We start from the raw sequence: 27,412 nt of genomic DNA, 5'->3' as shown, positions 1-27,412 counted from the left end.
GGGAGAAACTTAGAGAGGTGAAGGACCGGCAAGCTCGGCTCTTTACCTCTGAATCCTCCAGGATCATCTTCCGATCCAGGGTCCGCCATGTGGAGCAGGATGAGACGTGCTCACGTTTCTTCTTCCATAAGGTTCACAGGGGGAGCTCTGTGATCAACAGCCTTAGGGAGGAGGACGGCTCGGTAGCATCCTCGCAGACAGACATGCTGAGGGTCTGCAAATCCTTTTACACGGAATTGTATAACAGAAAGGCCACAGACAGCATCGCCTCCCAGAACTTCCTGTCCTCTATCACGGAGGTCTTGGAGGACAGCAAGCGGGAGAGTCTGGACCAACCACTGACCATAGAGGAGCTGACTGGCTTCATCCGCTCCTTTGACTCGAGTAAAATTCCCAGAAGCGATGGCTTACCGGCCGAGTTGTATTCGGCTCTGTGGGACTGGGTGGGCCCGGACCTGCTGGTAGTGTACAACGACATGCTTCTAGCAGGCACCATGTCAGACTCCATGAGGAAAGGCAGCATTACCCTAATCTCCAAGCAGGAGGGGGAGATGAAGGATATAAAGAATTGGAGACCCATAACATTGTTGAATGTAGATTACAAGATCCTGTCTAAGGCCATCGCCAACCGGGTCAAGTCTGCTCTGGGACAGGTGGTCCACCCAGACCAAACCTGTGCTGTACCTGGCAGGAAAATCTCAGACAGCCTAGCGCTGCTGAGAGATACCATTGCCTACGTGCAGGACAGACGGATGGATGCCTGCCTAGTCAGCTTGGAGCAGGAGAAGGCCTTCGACAGGATATCGATCCCGTACATGAGGGATGTGCTCTCCAAAATGGGCTTTGGGGAGGGAATCCGAAATTGGATCAAACTGCTCTACACCAATATCCGTAGTGCAGTCCAAATCAATGGGTGGGAATCAGACAGTTTCCCCGTCAGGTCTGGTCAGGCAGCGTTGCCCTCTCTCCCCTGTCTTGTTTGTCTGCTGTATTGAACCTTTTGCCGAGTCCATCAGGAAGGATGCGAGCATAAGAGGAGTGACATTGCCAGGCAGTGGGGGCATTCAAGTCAAAACTTCCCTGTACACGAACGATGTCGCCGTCTTCTGCTCGGATCCAAGGTCGGTCCGCAGATTGATCAGCATCTGCGACCAGTTTGAGTCGGCCACGGGAGCCAGGGTGAACCGCAGGAAGAGCGAGGCCATGCTCTTTGGCAACTGGCCCGACCGATCTTCCATCCCCTTCACCATCAAGCCTGACTTCTTGAAGGTGCTGGGGATCTGGTTCGGGGGGGCTGAGGCGAGTAACAAGAATTGGCTGGAGCGGGTAGCCAAGGTGGGGAGGAAGCTGGAGCTGTGGAGGCAACGCTCCCTCTCCATAACCGGGAAAAATTTGGTCATCGGGTGTGAGGTGCTCTCGGGGCTGCTGTACTTGGCACAAGTGTGGCCTGTCTCTCCCTCCTACACCACAGGGATCACCCGGGCCGTCTTCCAGTTCATCTGGGGGTCGAGGATTGACCGGGCCACAATGCACAAGTCGGCAGACAACGGGGGTAAAAGCGTGCCCAACATCGCCCTCATCCTGATGGCCACCTTCGTGTGTGGCTGCATCAGGCGTAGTGTAGAGCCAAGGCACGTGGGCACTAAGTGTCACTACCTGCTGAGGCTCTACCTGTCCCCGGTGTTGCGAAGGATGGGCCTGGCACAGATGCCACGCAATGTGCCAGTCAGCTGGACATTGCCGCACCATCTGTCGTCTGTGGAAAGCTTCTTCCGGACCAACATCTTTGACCACAAGTCCATCGGGCAGTGGTCAGCACGGAATGTCCTGCAGACACTGCAGGGAAAGGACTCGATGGATCCGGTGGTGTGGTTCCCAGAGCAGACTGCCCAGCTTGTCTGGCAAAATGCCTCATCGCCAGAACTCACCAACAAGCACCAAGACCTGGCTTGGCTGGCGGTGAGGGGAGCCCTCCCAGTTAGATCCTTCCTGCACCGTCGGAACCTCACTACCAGCGCACGCTGCCCCCGGGACGGTTGCGGTGGAGAGGAGACGGTTGCCCACCTCTTTGCAGAGTGTGGATTTGCAAAAAGAGTCTGGAGAAGTATGCAAGGGTCCCTGGAACGATTTATCCCGAACAGCTCCGTCACAGAGGACTCTGTGATTTACGGACTGTTCCCAGGGACACATTCAGAGACTGACATCGAGTGCTGCTGGAGGGTCATCAACTCGGTGAAAGATGCTCTTTGGTCTGCCCGAGCGTTGTTCACCACCCAGCAGAGCGAGATGTCCGTCAGGGAATGTTGCCGACTGGCCCGCTGCAGACTGCAGGAGTACGTGCTAAGGGACTCGCTGAAGCTTGGTGCAGCCAACGCCAAGGCTCGGTGGGGGAGGGCCACAGTCTAGGGTCCTTCCGCTGCTGGACATGGGGGGCACGGTATGGTAGAGACGCCCCTCCAATTAAGGGAAGGGATCCCACGCCAGGGGGCCACATGAGTGGCATGGGTGGGGGACATTTTTGTGGAATTTAAAAGACGTATAAACTGTATTGAAAAATTTGTATAGCCTACGAAAATGTCGGATGGAATTTTCGCACAGTGCACACATTGTATATATTAATTACTTGGACAGGGGCCACAGAGTGGCACGCGTGGGGGACAGTTTGGTGGAATTTGACAAATGTAAAAAAATTGTACTGAACAATTTGTATAGTCGGATGTCGGATGAATTTGTTTTCCGCATTGTTCATGAATTGTATATATTTACCAATTGAATAAAGTCTATTTTGAAATTTAAAAAAATAAAAAAATAAAATATTTTTTAAAAAGAGTGCAGGAGACACTGCGTTTGCCACATGGTCGCCACATGGTCGCTGGTGGTCTCTGGTGAGTCTCCTTCATGGTCGCGAGGAGTTCCCTCATTCTGGGGGACCTCAGTTACCTCATTCTACGTCGACCTCAGTATGGTCGCCACAAATGTTTCAACATGTTGCCATTGGTCGCCATGGAGATAATTGATAATCCTGTAGTCGTAGACAAAGATTATAGAGCAGAGCAAGATGCGCCACTCTGCGAAAAAAACGTAGTATGACAATGGGTCTGACATGACGCCATTTTATTGGGCTGCAATTTACAAATAATATGAATAAAATTTACAATAATATTAACTAAATATGTGAAGTGATCGATGCTATATAAAACACTGTTCCCTACAACACTGATTACACCAAATATGATAGAACGGATCAATCTTTGGAACGGATTACACCAAAGATACTAGAGGAGCGTTGCCCGCTGCCTCCCTCGGGAGCGCCGACCGCGGGCAGACGCTTGAGACTCTCCCGCCGGCCGTCTTCATCTGGTATCGGGGGGACCGAGAATCAGTCCTGGATCAACTCAGGAGTGGAGGAAACGTCCTCTTCCCCCAAAGATACTACAGGAGCCTCTAGTATCTTTGCTCTTCCCTGCGACCTGATGTAAGAGCAGATTGTATAACTGTGGAGTCCGTCCCCGATACCAAAGATGTCGCGTTTGGCATCAACAAATGGCGGCCGTGACGTTCCGTTACGTACTACACGACAGTCCATTGGGTTTGGGAGGAGTGGTCTAGCTTGCTCTGCTCTATAATCTTTATAATCTTTGGTCGTAGGTGCAGTTGTAGTGGGGTCGCCATGTACTTGTAGGTAGTCGAGGTAGTTGTAGGTAGTTTTAGTTAATCGCCTTTGCTGACCGGTCATTTATATTGGCTCATTGGGAGAAAAAACGTAAGCAGCAGTTTTCAGAACCAAGGATAACCGACCGGTAATGTTAAATATCCGCCGAACTTCACAGCTGTGTATCTCTGGCTTATTAAAAGTTGTCTGGCTTCTTAAAAGTTGTCTCCCCCCTTCTCCCCCCTCTTCTTTCTTCCCCCTCCTCCCCCCCTCTGTCTTCCCCCTCCTCCCCCCCTCTTTTAAAGGACTTACCGTACACTGTGCTAGCCGTCTTAATTACAGCGCCAACCTTCCTGTTCATCGCGGTGTGTGTCTATATCACCTTGGCTTTGTACCATGTGAATTTCAGACAGCGCTCCCCCCGCTTGCCCTGGCCCCCGCCTTTGCAGTGTGTGTGTGTGTGTGTGTGTGTGTGTGTGTGTGTGTGTGTGTGCGTGTGCGTGTGTGCGTGCGTGCGTGCGTGCGTGCGTGTGTGTGTGTGTGTGTGTTCCACTCTGACAGTCGCCGTTCCAGTTCCCGGTTTTTCAGGCGACTGCTGGCAACTTGACAGTTCCCGGAAGTCCGCTGAAAAATCGCCGAAGTTGGACACTTCAAACTACCACTATTAAACCCAGCTTTGTTGGCTGTTAGTGTCTTTATCGTAATCCTTTTATTTTTCCTCGTCCACCAATCCCTTCGTGTCTGGTTAACTTTGCTCACTGTACATTCAGAGCTGAGGCATGTTGTTCATTTGCTATGAGTGCTATGTCACAAAATGCTGTCATAATTGAACAAAAGAACAAGACCTTATATCCAGAATGTTTTTTTAAGTAGTTTGATAATTATACATGTTGTTTTGAAACGTGGCATGATGGCGCAGCGGTAGAGTTGCTGCCTTACAGCACCAGAGACCCAGGTTCGATTATGGCTACGAGTGCTGTCTGTACAGAGTTTGTACGTTCTCCCTGTGACCTGCATGGGTTTTCTCCAGGTGCTCCGGTTTCCTCCAATACTCCAATGACATACAGGTTTGTAGGCTGATTGGCTTGGTAAAATTGTAAATTGTCCCCAGTGTGTGCAGGATAGTGTTAGTGTGCTGGGATTACTGGTCGGCACGGACTTGGTGGGCCGAATGGCCTGTTTCCATGCTGTATCTATAAACAAAAGGCTGACTCATCTTTTTTTTTTAAATACAACTATTCTAGCACAGTTAAACTTATAATGTTGTATCAGTAATTAGTTTTGACCTTAATACTTAAATATGATCATTTTTAATCTTTTTTTTTTATTTTTTTTTTTTTTAATTAGAAGTACAGTAAATTACAGTAGTACACATCACATATATCTTATTACATTTGTTGTACCACTTCATTTTTCGAGCTTTAAAAAAGGTAGAAATAAAAGAAGTAAGGAAAATGAGCAAGAGTCGTGAAGGTGCAGGAAAGTGTTGGGAAAAGAAAGCCCCTTAGGGAAAAAGTTACAGAAGGAAGTAAGGAAAGGAAATAGACTCTAGGAAGAAAAGAAAAAAAAGGAAAAACAATTGCTCTATTATAACACAAAATTCTGCAAAAAAGGATATACCAACCGTTTTTTTTTTCATTTTTAATTTAACAGTATTTTTTTTATTATATCTCTTAGGGACCTTACACAGTGATTAAAATTTCGGTTTGACTCGAACCTTTAATACTGTTTCAAGCAATGTCATTAAAGTTTTCTGATATTAATTACCATTAGCTGTGCATGGCCAACTTCCATGATAGCAGTTGTATTCTTGCCACAGAAGCTCCTCCCACTCAGGTTAAAATTGTATTCCACCTCAATACACCTGGGCGGCAGAGTGTTCCCTTGCAGCATTTGCAGCGCCGGAGACCCGGGTTCGGTCCCCGACAATGCAGTTTGTACGTTCTCCCCGTGACCGCGTGGGTTTTCACCGCGATCTTTGGTTTCCTCCCACACTCCAAAAGTTTGTAGGTTAATTGGCTTGGGTCTGTGTACTTGGTATAAGCGTAAATTGTCCCTTGCCTAGTAGGCTTGTGTCAATGTACGGGCATCCTGGTCAGTGCGGACTCGGTGGGCCGAAGGGCCTGTTTCCGCGCTGTTTTAGTTAAACTAAACTAAACTAAACATCATTGGAGCCCAATCTGTGCGTTTAAACAGAACCCCACCTCTTTGAAGTGGGTATCCTCAGTTTAATATTCCAAGGGAGAGTGGCTTTAATGCTCTGACTGGACCAGCAGAAGAAGATGAGAACAGTTTTAATTTCCCCTTTAATGAACAAAATTAATGAGGAGTGGGGGCAGGGTACGTAGAGTGGGAGAAAACAGGGCCTCGCAATCTCAGTGCACCTAAAGTTGCCATTAGGACTGAATCTTTGTACATGTTTTAAAATGACATTCTGATGATGAGACCTTGCTCTTTAATGTGACGCATATTGAGAAAACTCATGATGAGAGCGATTATCTGCTCATTAACTGGAGTTCAAGGTTCAGTAATGGTTTTGTGTCTTTCTATTGTCTGTGCTTTATGGTTTCTGGGAACTGAGGTACGAATAAAGACAGATGATGGAGCACTTCTGTAGTCCTGATAGGGTGAATGGCCTTTTCAACCTCTATTGCTTTTCCTTGTCAGCCACTGTGTAGCTAAACCCAGTCACCAAGACTAAAGACCTTTGATGCTTGGCACCCAGGTCTCATGATCTTCGCTGATAATGAGAATTAAAAGTAGATTTTTCGTAATGGTGTCAATCACTAAAAAAAAATTAAAAAAAAAAAATTTATGTAGATCACGGTCATACACTTTTTAGTTTAGTTTAGAGTTACAGCACGGAAACAGGCCATTCAGCCCAGCAGGACCGCGCCGACCAGCGATCGTCCCGCACAGCAGCACTATCTTACACGCTGGGGACAATTTACAATTTTACCAAAGCCAATTAACGTACAAAGCTGCATGTCTTTGGAGGAAACTGGAGCAGTCACCGGGACAACGTGCAAACTCCATACAGACAGTACCCGTAGTCAGGATCGAGCCCTGGTCTCTGGCGCTGTAAGGCCGCAACTCTACCGCTGCACCACCATCCTGCCCATCATACTCTATTTAAAGGAGAACTGTATGGTATTTATTAAATTAATATTGCTGATTTTTTTGGTTAAGAAAGAATATAAACTGCACCTTTATCCCACTTGCTACATTTTCTTCTCCAATGAAAGCAAGCCAAGTGGTAATGCATGGTGGAACTCTTTAATTCATGATTATGTCTGTTATTACTCTGCTGAGAAGGGCTGGAGACCTGATTCCTCTTACAAACAATACCCAGACCTGTTATAGGTATTGCCGGCTTAGAACGCTAGCACAGGTTTTTCTCCTCCCTGCCTTGTGTCTCTCCTTTCCAGCTGATTTTAGACTTCAGACTTTACTGTGGACTTTAGATTTTGGAGATATGGCGTGGAAACAGGCCTTTCGGCCCACCAAGTCGACGCCGACCCTAGAATTGTACCCTGAGATAACACAGCCAGTCACAGGGAGAACGTACAAACTCCGTATAGACAGCACCCGTAGTCAAGCTCAGGATATTCCAAGAGGCTCTGCCACACACAAAGTGCAGAAGCAAGGAAATGCTGATACTGAAATCTTGTACAAAACATAAACTGCAGGTGGAGGTCAGCGAGTCAGGCAGCATCTGTGGAGGCAATGAACAGTCAATGTTCTGGGTTGGGACCCTTCTTCAGACCGATTGTAGTAGAGGGGAGAAAGTTGGAACAGAGAGTTAGGGGCAGTACAAAGCCTGGCACGTGATAGGCACATACAGATGAGGAGGTGGCAAAGGTCAGGGGTGAACAGGAGACAAAAGGGTGTCAGATAAGGCGAGAAATGTCTAAAACCAGAGCGAGGGATACAGGTGGAAGGGGGATGGGGGGAAGGGAGAGAGGAGGCATAAAAGGGAAATTATGGACTCGGGGATGGGGGATGAGTGCGTGAAGGAGGGGAATCGAGCAGGGTGACTGGAGAATGGGAGATGGTCCGATAAATGGGGATGGGAGGGCACAGAAAAGTGGAAGGGATAGCGGGATATTACTTGAAATTGGAGAAATCAGTGTTTATATCGTTGGGTTGCAAGCTACCTAAGCGGGTTATGAGCCTCCAGTCCATAGACACTCGTTGGCGCAAGGTCCATGTAGCGTGGTGTTCAAGAGCCTAATGGTTGTTGGGAAGAAGCTATTCTTGATCCTGGTGATCATAGTCTTCAGGCAACAACCTCCATGCCTTCTTCGCGAATACAGAAGTGAAATGGAGCATGCAACTAAAGCTTCTCACCGCACCTCGGTATAGATGACAATAAAACTAAACTAAGCCAAACACCAAATACTTTGAAATGAGGCCAGGGTGAAGTTTATATTTGGTGACACAAAAAAGCTGGAGAAACTCAGCGGGTGCAGCAGCATCTATGGAGCGAAGGAAATAGGCAACGTTTCGGGCCGAAACCCTTCTTCAGATTGATCGGGGGCGGGGGTGGGTGGGAACAAGCAAGTGAAAAGGAGGAGGAGCCCGAAGGCTGGGGGGTGGGAGGAGACAGCAGGGGGGCTGAGGAAGGGGAGGAGACAGCAAGGACTAACAAAATTGGGAGAATTCGATGTTCATGCCCCCGGGGTGCAGACTCCCCAAACGGAATATGAGGTGCTGTTCCTCCAATTTCCGGTGCTGCTCGCTGTGGCCATGGAAGAGACCCAGGACAGAGAGGTCGGAGACGGAGGGGGAGGGGGAGTTGAAGTGCTGAGCCACCGGGAGGTCAGCTTGGTTATTGCGGACCGAGCGGAGGTGTTCGGCGAAACGATTTCCCAACCTCCGCTTGGTCTCACCGATATAGATCTGCTGACATCTAGAGCAGCGGACGCAATAGATGAGGTTGGAAGAGATGCAGGTAAACCTCTGTCGCACCTGGAACGATTGCTTGGGTCCTTGAACAGAGTCGAGGGGGGAGGTAAAGGGACAAGTGTTGCATCTCTTGCGGTTGCAAGGGAAAGTGCCCGGGGAGGGGGTGGACCGAGAGGGAAGGGAAGAATTGACGAGGGAGTTATGGAGGGAGCGGTCTTTGCGGAAGGCAGATATGGGGGGAGATGGGAAGATGTGGCGAGTAGTGGGGTCCCGTTGGAGGTGGCGAAACTGACGGAGGATTACTTTTTGTATGTGACGGGTGGTGGGGTGAAAGGTGAGGACTAGGGGGACTCTGCCCTTGTTGCGAGTGGGGGGGATGGGGAGAGAGAGCAGTGTTGCGGGGTATGGAAGAGACCCTGGTGCGGTATCTACCATTGATTTTTCCAGCATCTGCACTTAAACACTAAGTAATTCTACTCACTTTGTATTTATAGCTCAAGATTCCAGCATCTGTAGTTCCTTGGGTCAAACAGAACCTATCTGTGTGTGATTTGAAATATTATATTTGGTGATATTGGCTGCCTGGTCATCATATTATAGAAAGGACATTAAGGTCAATAGATTGAGTGTAAGGAAGATTTCCTGCTCCAAGTCTGTAGCATTGCTATTATTTGGGTCTTTTGTCCAGGTCTGCTGGTCGTTGCCTACCACAGACTGGCACTATGTTGGATGGTCCATGGTAAAGATCTAGATCCCAGAAGAAAGTACGAAGAAGGGTAGGGTACGTGTTAAAATTACCATAATTGTTTGGAGAACAAAGAATGTCCCGACACGATACATTATCCATCTATATCCTTCAAAAATGCCGGCTGATCCACTGAGTTATTCTATGGAGAGAAGGAATAGGTGACGTTTCGGGTCGAGACCCTTCTTCAGACTGATGTCGGGGGAAGGGGATGGGGGTGGAAAGAAAGGATTTCCAGCATCTGCAGTTCTTTCTTAAATATGAACATTGACTTCTCTAATTTCAGATAGTCCTTGCTTTCTCCCTCCTTCCTCTCCCCCATCCCAGCTTTCCCACTAGCCTACTATCTCCGCCTCTTCCTTTCTTTTTCCCGCTGACATCAGTGTGAAGAAGGGTCTCAACCCGAAAAGTCGCCTATTCCTTCTCTCCATAGATGCTGCCACACCCGCTGAGTTCCTCCAGCATTTTTATCTACCCTTGATTTTTTCCAGCATCTGCAGTTGTTTCTTAAACACTAAGTAATTCTACTCACTTTGTATTTATTGCTCAAGATTCCAGCATCTGTAGTTCCTTGGGTCAAACAGAACCTATCTGTGTGTGATTTGAAATACGCTATTTGCAAATTTATAAATATTCACTTGTAACTTCTAATTTTCCTTTAACATATTAAGCCAACAGTGTAAAATTGCAATTCTTTGTCACTTTGTCAAAGTTGTGTAATATGAATAGAGCAGACTTTTAAAGGTAGATATAAAATTAAAATGCTGGAATTCTGGAAATACTGGGCTGGACCAGCTGGTGAAAATGGTGTCCATTTCCACATAGGCTGCCTGACCCATGAAGCATTCCCAGTGTTTTCTGTTTCTTTTGTTTATCAAGGGCTGTGGGTTACACAGGCTGAGCCAGCATTTAATTGCCCCCCTCCCCCCCCCAAATTGGCATGGAGAAGGTTGGAGGTGCGCTACCTAGTTGACCCACTGCAGTCTTTCAGGTGTGGGTACAACCCACAACGCTGGTTTCAGATCACCAACATCTGTGGTATTTTGTGTGGGAAGGAACTATTGGTTTAAACCGAAGATAGACACAAAAAGCTGGAGTAACTCAGCCAGACAGGCAGCATCTCTGGAGAGAAGGAATGGGTGACGTTTCGGGTCGAGACTCTTCTTCATACCTGAAGATGTGGAATTTGGTTTGAGCCTGGAAGGTTGCAATATGCCCATTCAAACTATGAGGTGTTTTTCCCCAGGCTAACGTTAAGCTTTGTTATAACAGTGCTGGATGTCATGGACAAATATCTCAGAGTGGGTGTGGATAGGGTTGCCAACTTTCTCACTCCAAAATAAGGGACAAAAGGTCAAAATAGGAAAAAATTCCCGACGGCAATTCGTTGACCGACTCGGTCGTGGCTGGGTGAATGGTGAGTTGACCCGGGTGCTGGACTGAACACAAAGCCCAGCTTTTGGGTCGAGACCCTTCTTGTAGTATTTTGCTTTGGGTTTATACACTAATGTGTATAACAATTCCCCAGCTCAGATGTAATTTTGCTACCACATTAACTCTGACCTGGTTCAGTGTTAAAGTTGAACCGAACCTCTTCACCCAATTCCATCACTGCCACTAGCGACCAAAGTCTAGAGTCATTTCTGTCCTTAGAAGATATCTTACCCGCTGTCTCTTTCATCTACCAGCTTCATGGTGCAAATGTTTTCAGTAGCCGAGCATCAATTCTCCGGCTAGGGGACATGCCAACTTCTATATAGAGGTCAAATATATATGCACCATGACTCTGTAGGTCTTCCAAGATGTTATTAGCTGTGCAAAGTCTCCAATGTTTCTGGCAATTATTTCGAGAGCTTCCAAATGATCAAGCCAGTGAATTCCTAGTTTCCCACTGTGAATATAGTTTCATTTATTTAAACAAGCACAATAAATTCTGATACCACTGACCATAGAGTTGAACAGGACAGAAACATGCTTTTCAAATCACCATGGAAATGGAATCACACAGAAGTGTGAAAACGCACACCTCCAGATTCAGGGACAGTTTCTTCCCGGCTGTTATCAGGCAATCTGTTAACTGTATCATGCTACCACAACCAGAGAGCAATGCTGAACTATCTACCTCATTGGCGACCCTCGGACAATTTTGAACGGACCTTGCTGGCTTTGCCTTGCCTTGTTATTTCCTTATTGTGTATCTATAAGGAATGGCTCAATTGTAATCATGTACTGTCGTTCCGCTGACTGGTTAGCACGCAACAAAAGCTTTTCACTGTACCTTGGTACACGTGACAATAAACTAAACTAAACCATGTTTACCAATCTACACTATCAATCAATTATATTTTATTACCACATGTACCTAGGTACAGTGAAATTCTTTGTTTTTGCATACGATCTAGTAAAATCTCGCCGCAAACTTCATCCAGGCAGTACACAAAGAGTTGCCACAATTCCTTTCCAAGTTTCAAATGTTCCTAGTCTTATAATCTCACAGTCTTATCAAGGCCTGCTCCGCACGTGGCCACATGCTGCCCACCCGGCCCCTCTTCCTTCTCGTGGCCCTACCGTCAGGCCCTTCACAGACTAATTCCCTTTACAGTGTTTACTTGTACCTCTTTGATGACCCTCGGACTATCCTTGATCGGGCTTTGCTGGCTTTATTTTGAAACTAAACGTTATTCCCTTTTCATGAGGTCATAAGGAATAGTAGAATTATGCCATTCGGCCCATCAAGTCTATTCCACCGTTCAATCACAGCAGATCTATCTCTCCCTCCTAATCCCATTCTCCTGCCCTCTCCCCAAAGCCTCTGACACCAGTACTAATCATGTATCTGTACACTCTAAATGGATCGAATGTAATCATGTATTATTGTCTTTCTGCTGACTGGTTAGCACACAACAAAAGCTTTTCACTGTATCTCGGTACACATGACAATAAACTAGACTAAGGATCATCTTTTTCTGTGCTTTGCCTCCTTAAGAGTCTGTTTGAATGTCTCTTCAAGGTGGTTATTGCATCTGATTACATCACCTTCGCTGGCTGCCCACTCTGGAGCAGGTTTTTTTTTCCTCTATTAAACTACAGCGTTTTGATATTTGTTGCCATTCGCAGGGTTGCGTTGTACGTGTTCCTTTTTCATTAAATAGCGGTTAGGCCAGCAGTGAGGTTTGTTACAGGTGAACAAGCTCTTGTCCCCAAGGGCTGTCAAAAGAAACTCAAAAAACGTTCTGCTCTGGGTGGATTAAGTTGCAAGAGGAAGACGACTGTCAGAGATGAAAAAGCGGGCTGGCCACATCAGCGCTGGGTTTATTGAGGAATCCATTACACACAACTGATTGTTGCTGTAATTCTGACCCCCACAATTTGATTCCATAGGGTTGCTCACGGACTTTTTTTAATCAAGGCAATGACCTTGTAACAAATAGAGCATCACCATATCTGGCAATACAATATTGTGTAAATGCTTATACATCAATATGGAATTTAAATAAAATGTAGATTTGAACAAATGTTGCCAACAGTCCCTCCGTTTGATGCTATTTTGCTTTATTTATTTATTTATTTATTTATTTTATTATTTACTTCGAACAGAATAAAAGAATAAAAAGCAAGTGTGGAACAGCATACAAAAAAAACAAAACAAAAATATTTACAAAGTGTCATAAACAATATCTATAAATAAATGAAATCATATGTGTCCGAAAAGGAGCAGGAAGAAGCCAAAGCTTATTAATTCCCACCCCTTATTTAATTGCTTGTAATTATCTTATACAAATTTAGCAGCTATATGTACACCATATGTACACCAGCCACTATATGTACACCAAATTATTTACATTTGAACATAGTGGTTTAGTTTATGGATACACCGTAGAAACAGGCCCTTCAGCCCACCGAGTCCACACCAGAGAGTGATCCCTGCACACTAGCACTATCCTAGACACTAGGTACAATTGACAATTTTACCAAGCCAATTCACCTACAAACCTGTACGTCTTTGGAATTTACGAGAAAACTGGAGCCCCCAGAGAAAACCCACGCGGAGAACGTACAAACCCTTCCAGGCAGCACCCGTAGTCAGGATTGAACCCGGATATCTGGCGCAGTAAGGCAGCAACTCTACTGCTGCGTCACCAAGCATTTCTGTTTTCGAACATTCAGGCTTTTCTAACACAAGAACGAATGTACATTGAGAAATGTATACTTTATTTATTCGCCAACCTGTCTTCCTTTACCCATTGAGAAGAATTCATCCGTCTACAATGAATATTGGCAAACTTGATTTGTCGGGTAAATTGATATTATTTTTGTTTCCAGATTTTCAGCCGCTCTTTCCTTGCCAGTTTTCTGATTTGATTGAAATCCTTATTAGAGGACAGTCACATAAATGTCCTCCATGTGTTGACAGCTGTGCCGTTTGACCATTATTCAAGGAGCGCGCTGTTCAACAGTAAATAATATTACAACTAAACCAGATTTTTCTTTAGCATGAAGACATTTAGACCGCCATTCAACTGTCTGCCGTGATACATGGTCAGCTATCTTGCCTGTTGATCCGAAGTTGGTGGGTTCAAATTTTATTCCAAAGGTTTGAGCTTGTAATCAAAGATGATAGTCCCTGCAGAGGACTAATGAGAGCCCTGGTCAATCTTTCTAGAGAAGTTAAATGATGGCTCTCTATCTCCTCTCAGAAGTGAAGGTAAAAGATCCCATAGAGAAGCTGGATAGTATGTTCCTTCAACAAAACAAGCGCAGCATGGTGCCGCAAGGGTAGAGCTGCTGTCTCACACCCCTAGAGAACTGGGTTCAATCCTGACCTCGGGTGCTATCTGTGTGGAGTTTGTACTTTGCATATGGGACCATATGGGTTTCCTCTGTATAACCCAGTTTCCTCCCACATCCCCAACAAGCTGGGGATTACCCAGTATCACTGCAGTTTGGAAGGATGAGGGGTGATTTTATAGAAACATATAAAATTATAAAAGGACTGGACAAGCTAGATGCAGGAAAAAATGTTCCCAATGTTGGGCGAGTCCAGAACCAGGGGCCACAGTCTTAGAATAAAGGGGAGGTTATTTAAGACTGAGGTGAGAAAAAACTGTTTCAGCCAGAGATTAGTGAATTTATGGAATTCCCTGCCACAGAGGGCAGTTGAGGCCAAGTCACTGGATGGATTGAAGAGAGAGTTAGATAGAGCTCTAGGGGCTAGTGGAGTCAAGGGATATGGGGAGAAGGCAGGCACGGGTTATTGATAGGAGATGATCAGCCACGATCACAATGAATGGCGGTGCTGGCTCGAAGGGCCGAATGGCCTCGTCCTGCACCTATTTTCTATGTTTTATGTTAGTAGGTTAAATGGCCTCAGTGAATTGCTTTAGTGTACAGTGGAACAACTAGTGTGAGCGGGTGATCTATGGTTGGCATGGACTCGGTGGGTTACCATGCTGTACATCTAAACTACACTAAGCTCAACTAGACCCATTTATTCCTCCCTTGTCCTCATCCTCATCCTCGGGCTGGGCCTCGTTCTCTCCTGCAGCTCCAGCCCTCACTCACTCAGACCTGCAGTGGACCTCAACTTCACTACATACTCTGTCAAATCCACATTGAAAGGGGAAGGGTCCCAACTACAAATGTCATATATCCGTAACCAAAAAGGACACAAAGTGCTCGAGTAACTCAGCGGGTCGGGCAGCATCCCCAGAGAACATGGATGGGTGATGTTTCTGGACGGAGCCTTCCTTCAAACCGATCCTTGTTCTCCAGAGATGCTGAGATTTTGCTTGGGTAGCTTATAACATTGGCACAAAATGCTGGAGTAACACAGCAGGGCAGGTAGCATCTCTGGAGAGAAGGAATGGGTGACGTTTCGGGTCCCGGAGTAGAATTAGCCAATTCAGCCCATCAATTCTATTCTGCCATTCAATCATGGCTGATCTATCTCTCTCCCTTAACCCCATTCTCCTGCCTTCTCCCCATTGCCTCTGACACCTGTCCTAATCAAGAATCTATCTATCTCTGCCTTAAAAATATCATTAACTTGGCCTCCACAACCTTCTGTGGCAAATAATTCCACAGATTCACCAACCTCTGAGTAAAGAAATGTCTCCTCATCTTCCTTAAAGAACTTCCTTTAATTCTGAGGCTATGACCTCTAGTCCTGGACTCTCCCACTAATGGAATCATCAGGTCTGTTGTGGCTGGCATGATTCATCCTGCTGCTTTCTCACCTCCAGCTCCTCCCTTTTCACCCCCTATTTTCAGTCTGAAGAAGGGTCCAGACCCAAAATGTCACTCAGCCTTTTTCTCCAGAGATGCTGCCTGACCCGCTGAGTTGCTCCGGAACTTTGTGTCTTTCTTTGGCATGAACCAGCACCCGCAGTTCCTTGTCTCTGCATGCTGCATGACCTGCTGAGTCACTCCAGCAGTTTGTTCCCTGTATCAGCAATCTGGGCTGCACCCTGCTCCTCAAATGTTTTGATTGTTGAACAGATACCAAATCGCCTGAAGCTCCGATGGACCGAGATGTTGCCAGCAGTCTGGGGGGGGTCAGGTTATTCTCCGAGCATCTCAGCCTTGGGAGCAAGGAGCATCCCAAATCCCTCTTTGAGTTTCAAATGTGTTTCAAGGTTGGCGCAGTTAAGACGTTGTTCCTATTACCGCCAGTCAATTGCCTCATGTCACTTTTACAAATGAGTAAGATCAAAGGGATAGAGTGGGGCAACAAGATGCGAGGCACATGCGGTATTTAAGGGTAACATTGGCTGTAGGTGTTTAACAATTGTGAGGCGTTTATTTTAAATACCTTCATTAACACCTCCACCAATATAATGGAGAGATGAATGTGTTAAATATTCACTTGCTGCTAACGCCAACTGTGATCTGCACCAGTCCGTTTTTTTTTTAAACGTTTGATTCTTATGCATTAATATCAAAAGCCACAACAAAGTGGAAATCACCTTCCACTGAAGCGTAAGGCTTGGTGGGGACTGGAGTGGCCACCAAAAGATGAACAATATGTCCATGGTCATCGAAAGACTATGTGCCTGGAGGTGTATAAACGGTGCTAAAAATGAATACATGTCAGGGGAAAGCAAGTGTGGGATTCGGGGCAAAGGTGATTAGGTACAAGCAGAATTCAGAGCTGTAGGCATCCCGTGAGGCATTTCTTGCTAGCTAGTACGATGCCCAGGCTGTATTTACTTATTGTCAGGGAGAATGGGTATTTATTCACCTCTCCACAGCTGCCTTCTGAAATATTATGACGAAGGCTGCAATGAAAAAAAAAATCCCAATCAATTGCAAACATCTATTGACGGCCGATCACATTAATCAAGCAAATCTCGTTCTGGTAAGATCAGCCAAGACGCCAGCAGTTGAGATCAATTGCAGTCTAATACTGGCAGTGGATTAAGGATGGAATAATTACCTCGGGGTTCTCCGAGGGACGTTTTGATTTGGGGTTGGTAGAATTAAAGCCGTAGGCCACGCTTGCACCTCGGTTTAAACTGCGCCTTCTCTGGGGGCTGCTATTCCCCTTCCGCAAACGGCGAGAATGGTGCGTTGCGAGAGAGCTGGTTTTGTCGGATCTTCGGGGCTGCCATCTCCAGCTGTCACAGGAGGAAACAATAGGGGAAACGCAGAGGGAGGTGGTGGGGAGGGGGTGGTATTGAATAGAAAGATAAACTGAAGAGCCCTCCCAAGATTTGTCATCTGTGCCTGACACGGTTTCTTCTTCACAACTAACCCCCCACCCCCTCCACCAACCCTACCCCCATCAACCTTCCTTTCTCTCCCTGTCCTGTTTTGCTGCAGCTGCTGCCTTATGCAAGCTTGCCTACCCCAACCCAAAGCTAATCAATATGCTTTGTAGTCCATATTCACCTCTCCTCTTCGGACCCCTACCTCTGCCCGTGGACTGACTGGATCCACGTCCTGCAACAGGGTTCATTTAGACCGAGGCTGAAATTTTGGCCAGGTCTCGGGCCAAACCCATGAATGGTGCCACGGGAACATTTAAAAACAAAACACCATAGGGGACTTGCGAGCAGCTAACAACACTGGGGGGGGGGGGGGGGGGGGGGGGGGGGGAGGAAGAAAAATTGAACGGAATACAAACAGAAGTCTCAAGCAGCTTTACAAATGAGTGACAAAATTGATATCCATTCGCATTCACACTCCTGTAAGGTTTATTAACAGAAAAGCTTCTTATCTAATTACTGTCAGCAACATGTGGAAGCATCACCATGACGACCAGTAGATGTGACATGTGGTGTAGACAGGGGCTTTGGGGCTGGCCAATATAAGGAGGGGCTCAGACCACCACTCAGCGGTCAAAAGCCCATCACCCTCTCACACAAGGCCAGTCCTAGGACTGGGAGGCCACAGGAGAGAATCTTGCGCTTTCCCTTTTTATTTTTGCTTCCCCCACCTCCTCCTCCTCCTCCTCCTCCTTGTGAAGTTCAAACCACTGCAAGCACTCCAGCAGAATGAAGCAAGGCAGCTGCTGGCTTCATCCCTGTGAAAAATGAATGATGGACGATAATATCAGAAGCTGGAAAGTGCAAGAAGCAAAAAAGAAATGAAGCATTCGGGTCAAATCTCCCCCCCCCCCCCCCCCCCTGGTTCTTTGCATTAAAAGGATAGCAGCTGAATATCTTTGAAATTGAAAGATTATAAGCAATGAATTCAGGTATGTGGTATTTGTTTCATATTATGATCAGGTTATCCCGGTTTTTGGTTAATCATCTCAAGCACCCTACGCTGTTGATATTTTTTTGATTACCTTGATTTGTTTTTTTTGAACAATGATTTCTTTTTTTTTTGCAAAGTGCCAATTCAGTAACAGTAACTTTCTTTGAACGGCAGAAGGTCCGAGTGAATTGCGTTTGTGTGCTTAGTGATACCAGAGCTCTCACTTCCATCAATTTAGCATCAGTCAGTTGGCATGGATGGGAGGTATTGGTGTGGGGAGTATGGGTCGGGACTGCATTTCAAAAGAATCTTAAAAGTAGCCTTGAGACGTTGACACAATTGGGGACTTGTTTTGTGCGTTGAAAACGAGCTCGCGCCACAACGCGTCGTGGATGCCTCCGTAATATTTTCTTTGTTCGTGTTTATAAGTTCATAATGTTGGAAAATAAAGCAAGAAGAAAAGCGTCAGGAATAGTGTCATTTTTCCACTTACAGATGATGTGAGCGGCGTTGTTAAGGTCACAAAAAGATCACTGTCTCTTCATATGAATAGGTCTGTGCCTTTCGCTATGACCTTTCTCAGTGATTTGAATAAGCCAGACCTCCAGAAACCCTTCTACCCCTTTGTCTTTTTGATTTCTGTAATCCTTTATACCCTCACTCAAGAGAATAAATGTTTTAAATCCCTTGTCCTGGCAGATTTTTTTCTGAAAAGGTAAAACTATTAAAACCGACCCCGTTCCGATTGATAAATTGACATCCCATTGTTTGGTGGACAGAAAAGAATAAACTCGCCCAAAATTAAAAGCAGAACACAGAGAGCGTTCTCTGCTATTGCTTTGCACCATGGTAACATCGGAAAGTTTTTTTTAATTTTGAGAGACAGGAGAGATAAGGAAGGTGATCACTAGGAAGGAAAATAAAGAAAATAAACTTTGCAGATTTTTGGCATCTCTCGGCAACTGTCAATTAAATACAAATTTGTATTGAAGAAGATGGTTTAAATATTAACTACTCCATCCTTTTGGCTACAATGAATGATAAATTTGCAAGTACAATTTTCAGAGATATAACAGGACAATGGTGATCAGAGACACAAAGCTTTTTTCTCTCCTGCAGTTTTAAATGACAATGCCTCATGTTTTAGTAATATCTTTTTGAAAGGATTTTGTAATGTCAAGTGTTAATACACGATTATTTCTGCTTGAGTGAATGCATTTAATATATTTTTCTTTTTTTTTTAAAAAGCACAAAAGTTTAAATATTGATGGGGGGAGATGATGATTGGTGAAAAAAAAAGCTTTAGGAGCTTTCCTTTGCAATTATTTGCTCCACCCTGGTATAGAAAAAGAGTAATGCGTTGTACTTAATTTATTAAAGCATATTGAGCTGCGAGAAAATGGTTGTGTCCATATATTTATATTCACCCTCTTTTGATCTCCTCAAAAAATAGTAGAACTACATATTTTGCCTAAATATGTGAAAGCATCTCAAAATAGAGATCACACATCTGCCCAGAAGTAAATGGAAAAATTATTTCCACCCAAGATGATAAAATAAACCAAAGTTGCAGAATTAATCAATTTAACGCATGGCCTCTAGTACTGCTGGTGATGCAAGTTGCTAGCCTGCTGCCTAGACAGCTACATTTTAGACAACTAAAATTATTTTCGCAACAATGTTAAGTCTTAAAGAACAAAATCTGCTTTTTACTAAAACGTGCATGTATGTTTGAGGTATAAGTGACTGGTTGAACACAAGGTTCACGATAATAAATGAATCGCAAGCGGTTCCCTGATATCCTGAAGCAACCAAGCTTCTTGAGTACCTTTAGGAACAGGCCAGTCTTCCCCTTGAGTTTGCAATGCTACTTATTTAGACCACAGCTAAACAGCACCTCTGCTGCATTTATCAACCTTCCACCCATGCCCTTGGATAGCTTGCTCATACACGTCTGTGACCCTTAGTCCTAAAACACCATTATCCCCACCTTCCACATCTTTCTGAGGCTGAGGAATCGTGAATTCCACTACCCTTTGTGTGAAGAAGTTCTTCGTGATTTCTCCTTTAACAGGCCTTGCTCTCATTTTAAATGATGAGCCAACTCATTAATAACCCTCCATGCCAGAGGAAGTGGTCTATACGTATCTGCCCCATTAAATTCCTTCCAACATTTAAGCAGCATTAAATCTTTGCATTAGTTTATAGATCCAGTTCCACAAGATTCTTTCTATACTGTAACATTGACTTCCTGCTTGAATATTTAACGAGAAAACGTGTATTTGCATTGCTATGCATTATGATGAGGTTCTAGTCGATCCCAAAATTTCTTCTTTTTAATCCTTTTAACTGAATTAAAAATAACATTTCATTGATAATTGAGCTTCCAACTCCAGGGGTGAAGATCACCACTAAATCTTGACTACCACTAACATTTAAATCCAGTCAGTAAAATGCCATTTCAATATCTCCTCTTATCCAGTTTATTTTAAAATTTAACAAGAAAAAACCATCAAGCTTGGATTTTATTTTGAAAAGATGTGTTAAAATGATCATGTCAGGTCAAAAACTGATCTTTGAATATTGGCGGCCGAGTTGAATTAATGTTTAAATCTTAACTTAGTGACTGTTCAACATTTAGCACACAAGCTCTATCGCTTCAGAGAAAATAACAAGCAGCCCAGGGTTTTCCAGGAGATATTGTTCTGCAAATCACTAAGACAAATTATTTGAGGTTCAACTGTAAATAATCTCGTTAATTCTTCCTAATATTTCCAAGACCATTTTAAAAATAATGTATTTCCATTTTTTTACATTTTTGCAAAAACAAATGAAGCCATGAAAAAAATTGGGTGGAAATTCAGCCCATTTTATGTTGATCATAATGTTCCTTCACGAGCTGGATTGATGTAGACTATTGTATAGTGCACTTGATCATTCATGAAATGGTATTCAACTGGTCTTAGTAGTGTGTGCCACGCATAAAACATACTTGCACACACACCCTTCCACACATGTGTGCAGTATTACATGACAAAGTAGGGGAAAACCATCTTTTCTGGTATGTTTTTTTATTTCTGGAAGATCAAATCATTTTCCGATCACAATTTCAAAATGTTGAAGAATAAAATAATTGACTTGAGTCAGCAGATGATACACTGAAACATGCCCCTTCTTCACCTTACATGGTGTTCCAAAATTCTTTAATCACAGAACAGTCAGGACGTGAAGAATATTTCATATCTAGTTTTCAAAAGAGAAGCAAGATGTTATTAACTAAGGAAATACCTTCCATGAATTTCCATGTGATGTTAATAAAGGGATTGCAGCCCATTCCAGATTGCATGGACATATTTATGTTGTTTCTCTTCTTCTAATTGCACTTAAAATTAAAGCGCTTGGCGATTTTCTTTCCCCTTTGTACGTCCCGTGCAAGAATAGCTAATTAAACTCCATCCTTGCTTGATGCAAAATCGTTTGAAACAGCCGCACACACAAAAAAAAGATCCTCTCCCCACCCACCACTCAACCCTCCCCCCCCCCCCAACATTTTAAACATTCAGCCTTATTGAGAATCATGCGAAGGTTGCTCAAAGGGAAAGATTGACAGCGCTAATTCAGGGCTTTTATCACTCTCATTTTGCTGTTTCAGATGAATGTAAGTCAACCAAGCAAATCTATTAAAGGAACAAAATTCTTTGAAATGTTCACGCATTTACCAGGAGAAACGGTTTCTTCTTATTTTTATCATCGGTATCATTGAACTTAACAGGACAGAAATTATTCTCAGGTGACAGTGTCAAGCAGGCAGTATCAAGTGGACTAGCCCATCATGCACAGCACCTCATATTTAATTTCTACTGAATACTAACTAGACCAGCAATTAAATATTTGATGCTGGGCCCGTTTCGTTTGCCCAGCACTGAGACAAACTTCTATCCCCAAAATCTTTTCTAAGTTAAAACAAACACTGGAAGTGAAAAGTATAAAATATGTTTGGGGGTCTTCGTTTAAGGGGTAGCTCTGCTCCTCATCGACCAGCCAAGAATAAAGATTTTTATTAAATATATATGCAATGACGCCGGGGAAGGGAGATTTCAAGAACAGATACATTCAAGGGGGGAAAAAAAACATTTTTGCATGGCTTAGCATGAGGCTGCTGCCAATTCACCTCCTGGAGGTCACCACGCCTCAATATCCTTCTCTGTGGTGTGTAGTCAAAGCAGGAAGATCTTGGAGCCTTTATTCAACGTGAGCTTCCCATTAACTTGTGCCTCAGTGGCAGCGACAGCTAATCCCATGGACTGAAGGCAAGAGGCTAATTAGAGACAAGCTCCAACTGCCGAGCCTACTGATAATTGCTCCGTGGCCTTTCTGGTGAAAGGAACTAAAATGGACTGGGCTTGAACCAGTTCTCTATACATTGCTTACAAGCATAAATTAGAAGTTGGCTGCATGAATGCAAGCAGAAAATTACTAGCAGAATAGTAGTGATAATGAATAGGTTGGCTAAGCTTTCAGGAGTTAAATTAAAAAATCCATTTGTAACCAAGTGAAAATGGGTACTAGAAAGAGTCTTAATTGTTCCCCATCTTGCAACTACCGTGCATGGGTTTAAATTAATTTCTGTCGGCAATAGCAAGCAAATTGTTTTCTTTTTGTATTGCTTCTTTTTAAATTGTTATTAATATAACTAATGATTAATGTTGACAAGGACGAATTGCAATGGAAAGGAATAAACCTGAATGTGGCCAATGCAATCTTTTATCGGAACAAACATCACACCCCACTGATCTTAGGATTGTTCTGCAAATGACGTGTATTTTTTTTAACCTACTTCTCTTTATCCATCCTCCCAACCCCCCTCCGCTCCCTCTCATTTCCACCTCCCCCCCCTCCCCCCCGTCACTCTGCCCCCCCCCCCCTCCTCACTACAGAAGAGCAAGCTGCGTGCATCCCCCCACTGGGCCAACGAGGAGGACTCGACCAAGTTTATTGTCTTAACGATTATCTCCATCGTCTGCATCATCGGGGTACTTATTGCATCAGGGATCATCTATTGCCTGAGGCATCGTTCTCACCACAAGCTGAAGGAGAAGTTGAGCGCGCTGGGACATGATGCCACGGTCAGCTCGGATGCCACCAACGCCTACCAGGTAATGATTATTTTTACTTGGGGACTGAGCAGTCATGCCTGACTCTTAACCCACCTTTAGATGGAAGAAATGACTGTTATTCCCTCATGCATTGTGTCTCATGGCAATCGTTTTGCAACAGAACTTAAATAACATTCGGCTTTTGTCTGGCTTTTATTGTTTTCAGACCACCTCAGGACTGAGGGGCAGGTTAGAGGAACCAGGAGGTAGCAGGACTAGTTAATTTTGAGATACAGCGTGGTGACCGGTCCTTCAGCCCACCGAGTCCACTCTGTCAAGCAATTACCCGTACACTAGTACCCTACATACTAGGGACAATTTGCAGAAGCCAATTAACCTACAATACTGTGCGTCTTTGGAATGTGGGAGGAAACCCGTGGACAGGGTGGTGCAGGAGGCACTTGCCTTCATGGGCAAGCCGACTGAGCACACCGGTTGGGGCATTGTGATACATCTGTACAACTTGTTGGTAAGACCTCATTTGGAGTACTGTGCACAATTCTGGTCACTAAGCCACAGGAAGGATGCCATTGTGTTGGAAATGCTACAAACAAGATTCACCAGGAATGTTACCTGGGCTGGCAGACGTGATATGGGGAGAGATTGGATAATCTGGGGCCTTTTCCATTGGAGAGTGTGACGATGAGGTGTGACCTTATTGAGATGTACAAGACCACGAGGACCATGATTAAACTAACATTCACAAATAAGGTATAGGCCCTAATAACTACCGTGCAGTGGCTCTGGCATCAAACATTAGAATCCCACGGGGGTTACAGGGAGAACGAACAAACTCCACACAGACAGCACCCATAGTCAGGATCGAACCAGGGTCTGCAGCAACTCTACCACTGCTCCACCTTGCCACCCCCAGCACAATCAGAGCAGCTCTTAAATGGAAGAGATGAAGAAATGACTGTTATTAACTTACCCATTGTACCTCAGGCCCATGATTTGCAATGGAACTTAAATATCATTCATCTTTTGTCTGGCTCTTAATATTTTCAAACCAGCTCAGGATTGAGGGACAGGTTAGAGGAACAGGAGGTCAGGTAGCAGAACTAGTTACCACTCCCTTGTGCACTGCCCCTCTGATATCAACAGTAAACCTGAGCACCTACCCCCTTCTAACGCAACTTAAAAATAAAAATCCCTCAAGTTCAAATATTAACACCCATAAAGTGGAAACATGAAACTAAATGGTAATGTTGTTGCGGAAACTCTTCCATTATTAGATTATATTCAGGGCTAACTTTTGTTGGATTATTTAATTGCAGGGATCAGATTCCTGACACGGGAAGGGAGGTAGGCGGAGGTCTCTGTCTCTGGTTTACCGGACTGTACAGCAGATGGCATTTTAAGGTCGCCTGTCCAAACCGCATTACAAGGCAGGTCTTCACCATAGGATTGCAGAGTGCTGACGTTTTGCAGAAAATCACCTAAATCAAATCAAAAATAGTCAAAATTAAGTCTTGCCTGTGGTGTCACAGAAGTGAATCAGAAAAGCACAAAGGCCATCACGTTTTTGAAAGAGTAAGCCAAGAATGTACAATTGATTAGTTTAGTTTAGTGAGACAGCATGGAAACAGACCCTTCGGCCCGCCGAGTCCATGCCGACCATCGATCGGGATGGAAAGGGAAAGATAGATCAGCCATGATTAAATAGCGGAGTAAACCTGATGGGCTGAGTGGTCTAATTCTGCTCCTAGAACTTGTGAGCTTATGACCAGCCATACACTAGTTCGATGTTATTCCACTTTCGCATACTACACACTAGGGGGAAATTTACAGAAGCCAATTCATCTACAAACCTGCACGTCTTTGTATTGGTTACGTTTTCTGTGCGTGGACTTGTGCTAAGCGTTTCCGTGTGTCAAGAGTTGTCTGAAGAAGGGTCTTGACCCAAAACGTCGCCCGTTCCTTCTCTCCAGAGATGCTGCCTGACCCGCTGAGTTATTCCAGCATTTTGTATCTATCTTCTGTTTAAACCAGCATCTGCAGTTCCTTCCTACACAAGTCTTTTTATTGTCATATGTCCCGGAAATAGAAGAACAAAATTCTTGCTTGCAGCAGCACAACAGCTCATAGTGATCGGGGATGGGGGGGGGGGGGGGGGGGGGAAACCAGCTCTTCAAACCAATAGACCGTGCCCACAGGATCCAAACCAAAGAAATCAGTGGCTGGAACAAAAAGGAACTGATTCTTGAGATAAGACTTCTCCTTTCCATTCTGCCCAACACACAGTGTCCATGATAAGCAGAGAGCAACGTTTCCCATTTACTGGGAAATATGATTGGAACGATTACGTTCACCAACCTATTTTAAGAGAATGAGTCCGATCATTTAAAAAATAATTATATGACAAAAAAAACCCCAGGAGTAGCATTCTTAGTGTGGGCAGTATATTGAAAATAATCAATCCAAAAGAACGTTCTTTGAAAGCTATCAACAAACATTATAAGATGCAATAGAACCAAGACGATACATTTTTCAACAGATTCTCTGGTGGAATTTCAGTATTTAATGGGAAGGATCTTAAGTGGTTTAAATTCCCTCATCTTCCCATTCAAATCAATGAACGAGAACTGGTTATTTGGAATGGGGCTTGAGAAAGGAGCAAAATATCTTAATATCCATTAATCTTTTTATTTCCCATAATACCGCGGATCACCAGGAATTTGAATGTAGTTATAAGCTGGTGTAGAGCAATTTATCATTTATATTGGCAATCACCACAGGCTATGGGCAATGCTACATCTTTTTCTTACACAGGGGTTCTTGCATCAGCTTGGTTTCTCAGGTGTAGACAACAGCAATAATACTCCTTCCTGCACATCGCACCAACATGAAAACCACGAATCGTTAGCTATGCAGACAACGGTTCCTCACTTAGGATACGAGAGATACTCTGTGAGTACCTGATAATTCAACCATAAGAAGGGCTCATGTTCATAAGCATGCCATCATTCCACACATCAAGTGTGAGAAAGCTCCAAGCCGTGAACGCAGCCTGTGAAAGGACAGACTGGGTTTGATAAAGCAGCCGCTACCCGTTTATGGAGACGGCTGTGTCTGCTCGATGTAGTCATCCAACTTCAGAGTAAGTTGCTGAAAACCTGCATGAGTGCTCGGTTTTTAAAAAAGAACTGTACCATTAGATGTGCAGGAAGGAACCGCAGATGCTGGTTAAACCGAAGATAGACACAAAAAGCTGGAGTAACTCAGCGGGACAGGCAGCATCTCTGGAGAGAATGAATGGGTGATGTTTCAGGCCGAGACCCTTCTTCAGACTAGTCAGGATGATACATTGAAAGGAAAGGCTGAGGCAAATAATGATGTTGCAAGATTATTTTCATTTGGTTAAAACGTGTATTTTAAGTGTCGCTGTGTTTAATAGAGACATTTTAAAATATGGACCAAGATATGTCTCAGATTTCCACGTCATTTAAACATACCCTAGACATACATGCTCTGATTTTTATCATGAAAATTTCTATAGTATACAGTGTCTGCCTTCATCAATTGAATTATTAATTAAACATTGTTTCTCCATGTTAGATTTGTTTAAGTTTCTACATGTGACCTTACTGCCTTTTCTCCTGAGGATTTGACAGTTAAATCCATATTGATTTTATAATGAGCTCAAGTTGAGTTAATAAGGAAGCAAATCTTTTATTTATTGGATAAATGACAGCCATAGGTGAACGGAAATGGTTGACTGGGCTGTGGAAGGGGCTGAGGGGATGGCTTTCAAAGACATTGGCAGAGGGAAGAGGAAATGCTGGAGCTAGTAAAATAGAATATCTTCTTTGCATCCGCAACATCTTCCGTTCCTCTCATTAGCTAGTGATTATCAATGCAATGATATACCAAGAACTGACATTCAGTGATCCTCAGCAATAACTCAGCTATTAAAACTCCAAGGGTGCCCCTCAGGCCCCTATTAAATGTTATCCCTCTCACCTTACACCCACGTCTTCTGGTTTTTCATTCTCCTCTCCTGGGTAAACGACTCTGTTAATTCATCCGATCTATTCATCTCATGGAGTCATACAGCAAGCCCTTCGGCCCGACTTGCCCATGCCAACCAAGATGCCTCGTCTCCGCTAGTTTACACCTACCTGTGTTTGGCCTATATCCTTCTAAACCTTTCCTATCCATGTACCTGTTCAGATGTCTTTTTAATGTTGTGATGGTACCTGCCTCCACTATCTCGTCTGGCAGCTCGTTCCGTATACCCACCACCCTCTG

The 27,412-nt window shown here is 44.4% G+C and overlaps 1 protein-coding gene across 1 annotated transcript in view; it reads left to right on the top strand.

The window, feature by feature from the left end:
- ptprn2 (protein tyrosine phosphatase receptor type N2) overlaps positions 1-27,412 on the top strand; it is a 724,318-nt gene that overhangs the window by 591,300 nt on the left and 105,606 nt on the right. The window contains exon 13 of the mRNA XM_055664540.1: positions 22,943-23,161. Coding sequence (XP_055520515.1) covers positions 22,943-23,161 — 219 coding nt within the window. The remainder of the gene's footprint in view (positions 1-22,942; positions 23,162-27,412) is intronic.

The sequence above is a fragment of the Leucoraja erinacea genome, chromosome 2 (genome assembly GCF_028641065.1).
Source record: "Leucoraja erinacea ecotype New England chromosome 2, Leri_hhj_1, whole genome shotgun sequence".
Classification (NCBI taxonomy): Eukaryota; Metazoa; Chordata; class Chondrichthyes; order Rajiformes; family Rajidae; genus Leucoraja; species Leucoraja erinaceus.
Note: the sequence above shows the minus strand (reverse complement) of the source record. Positions and strands in the feature narration are given on the sequence as shown.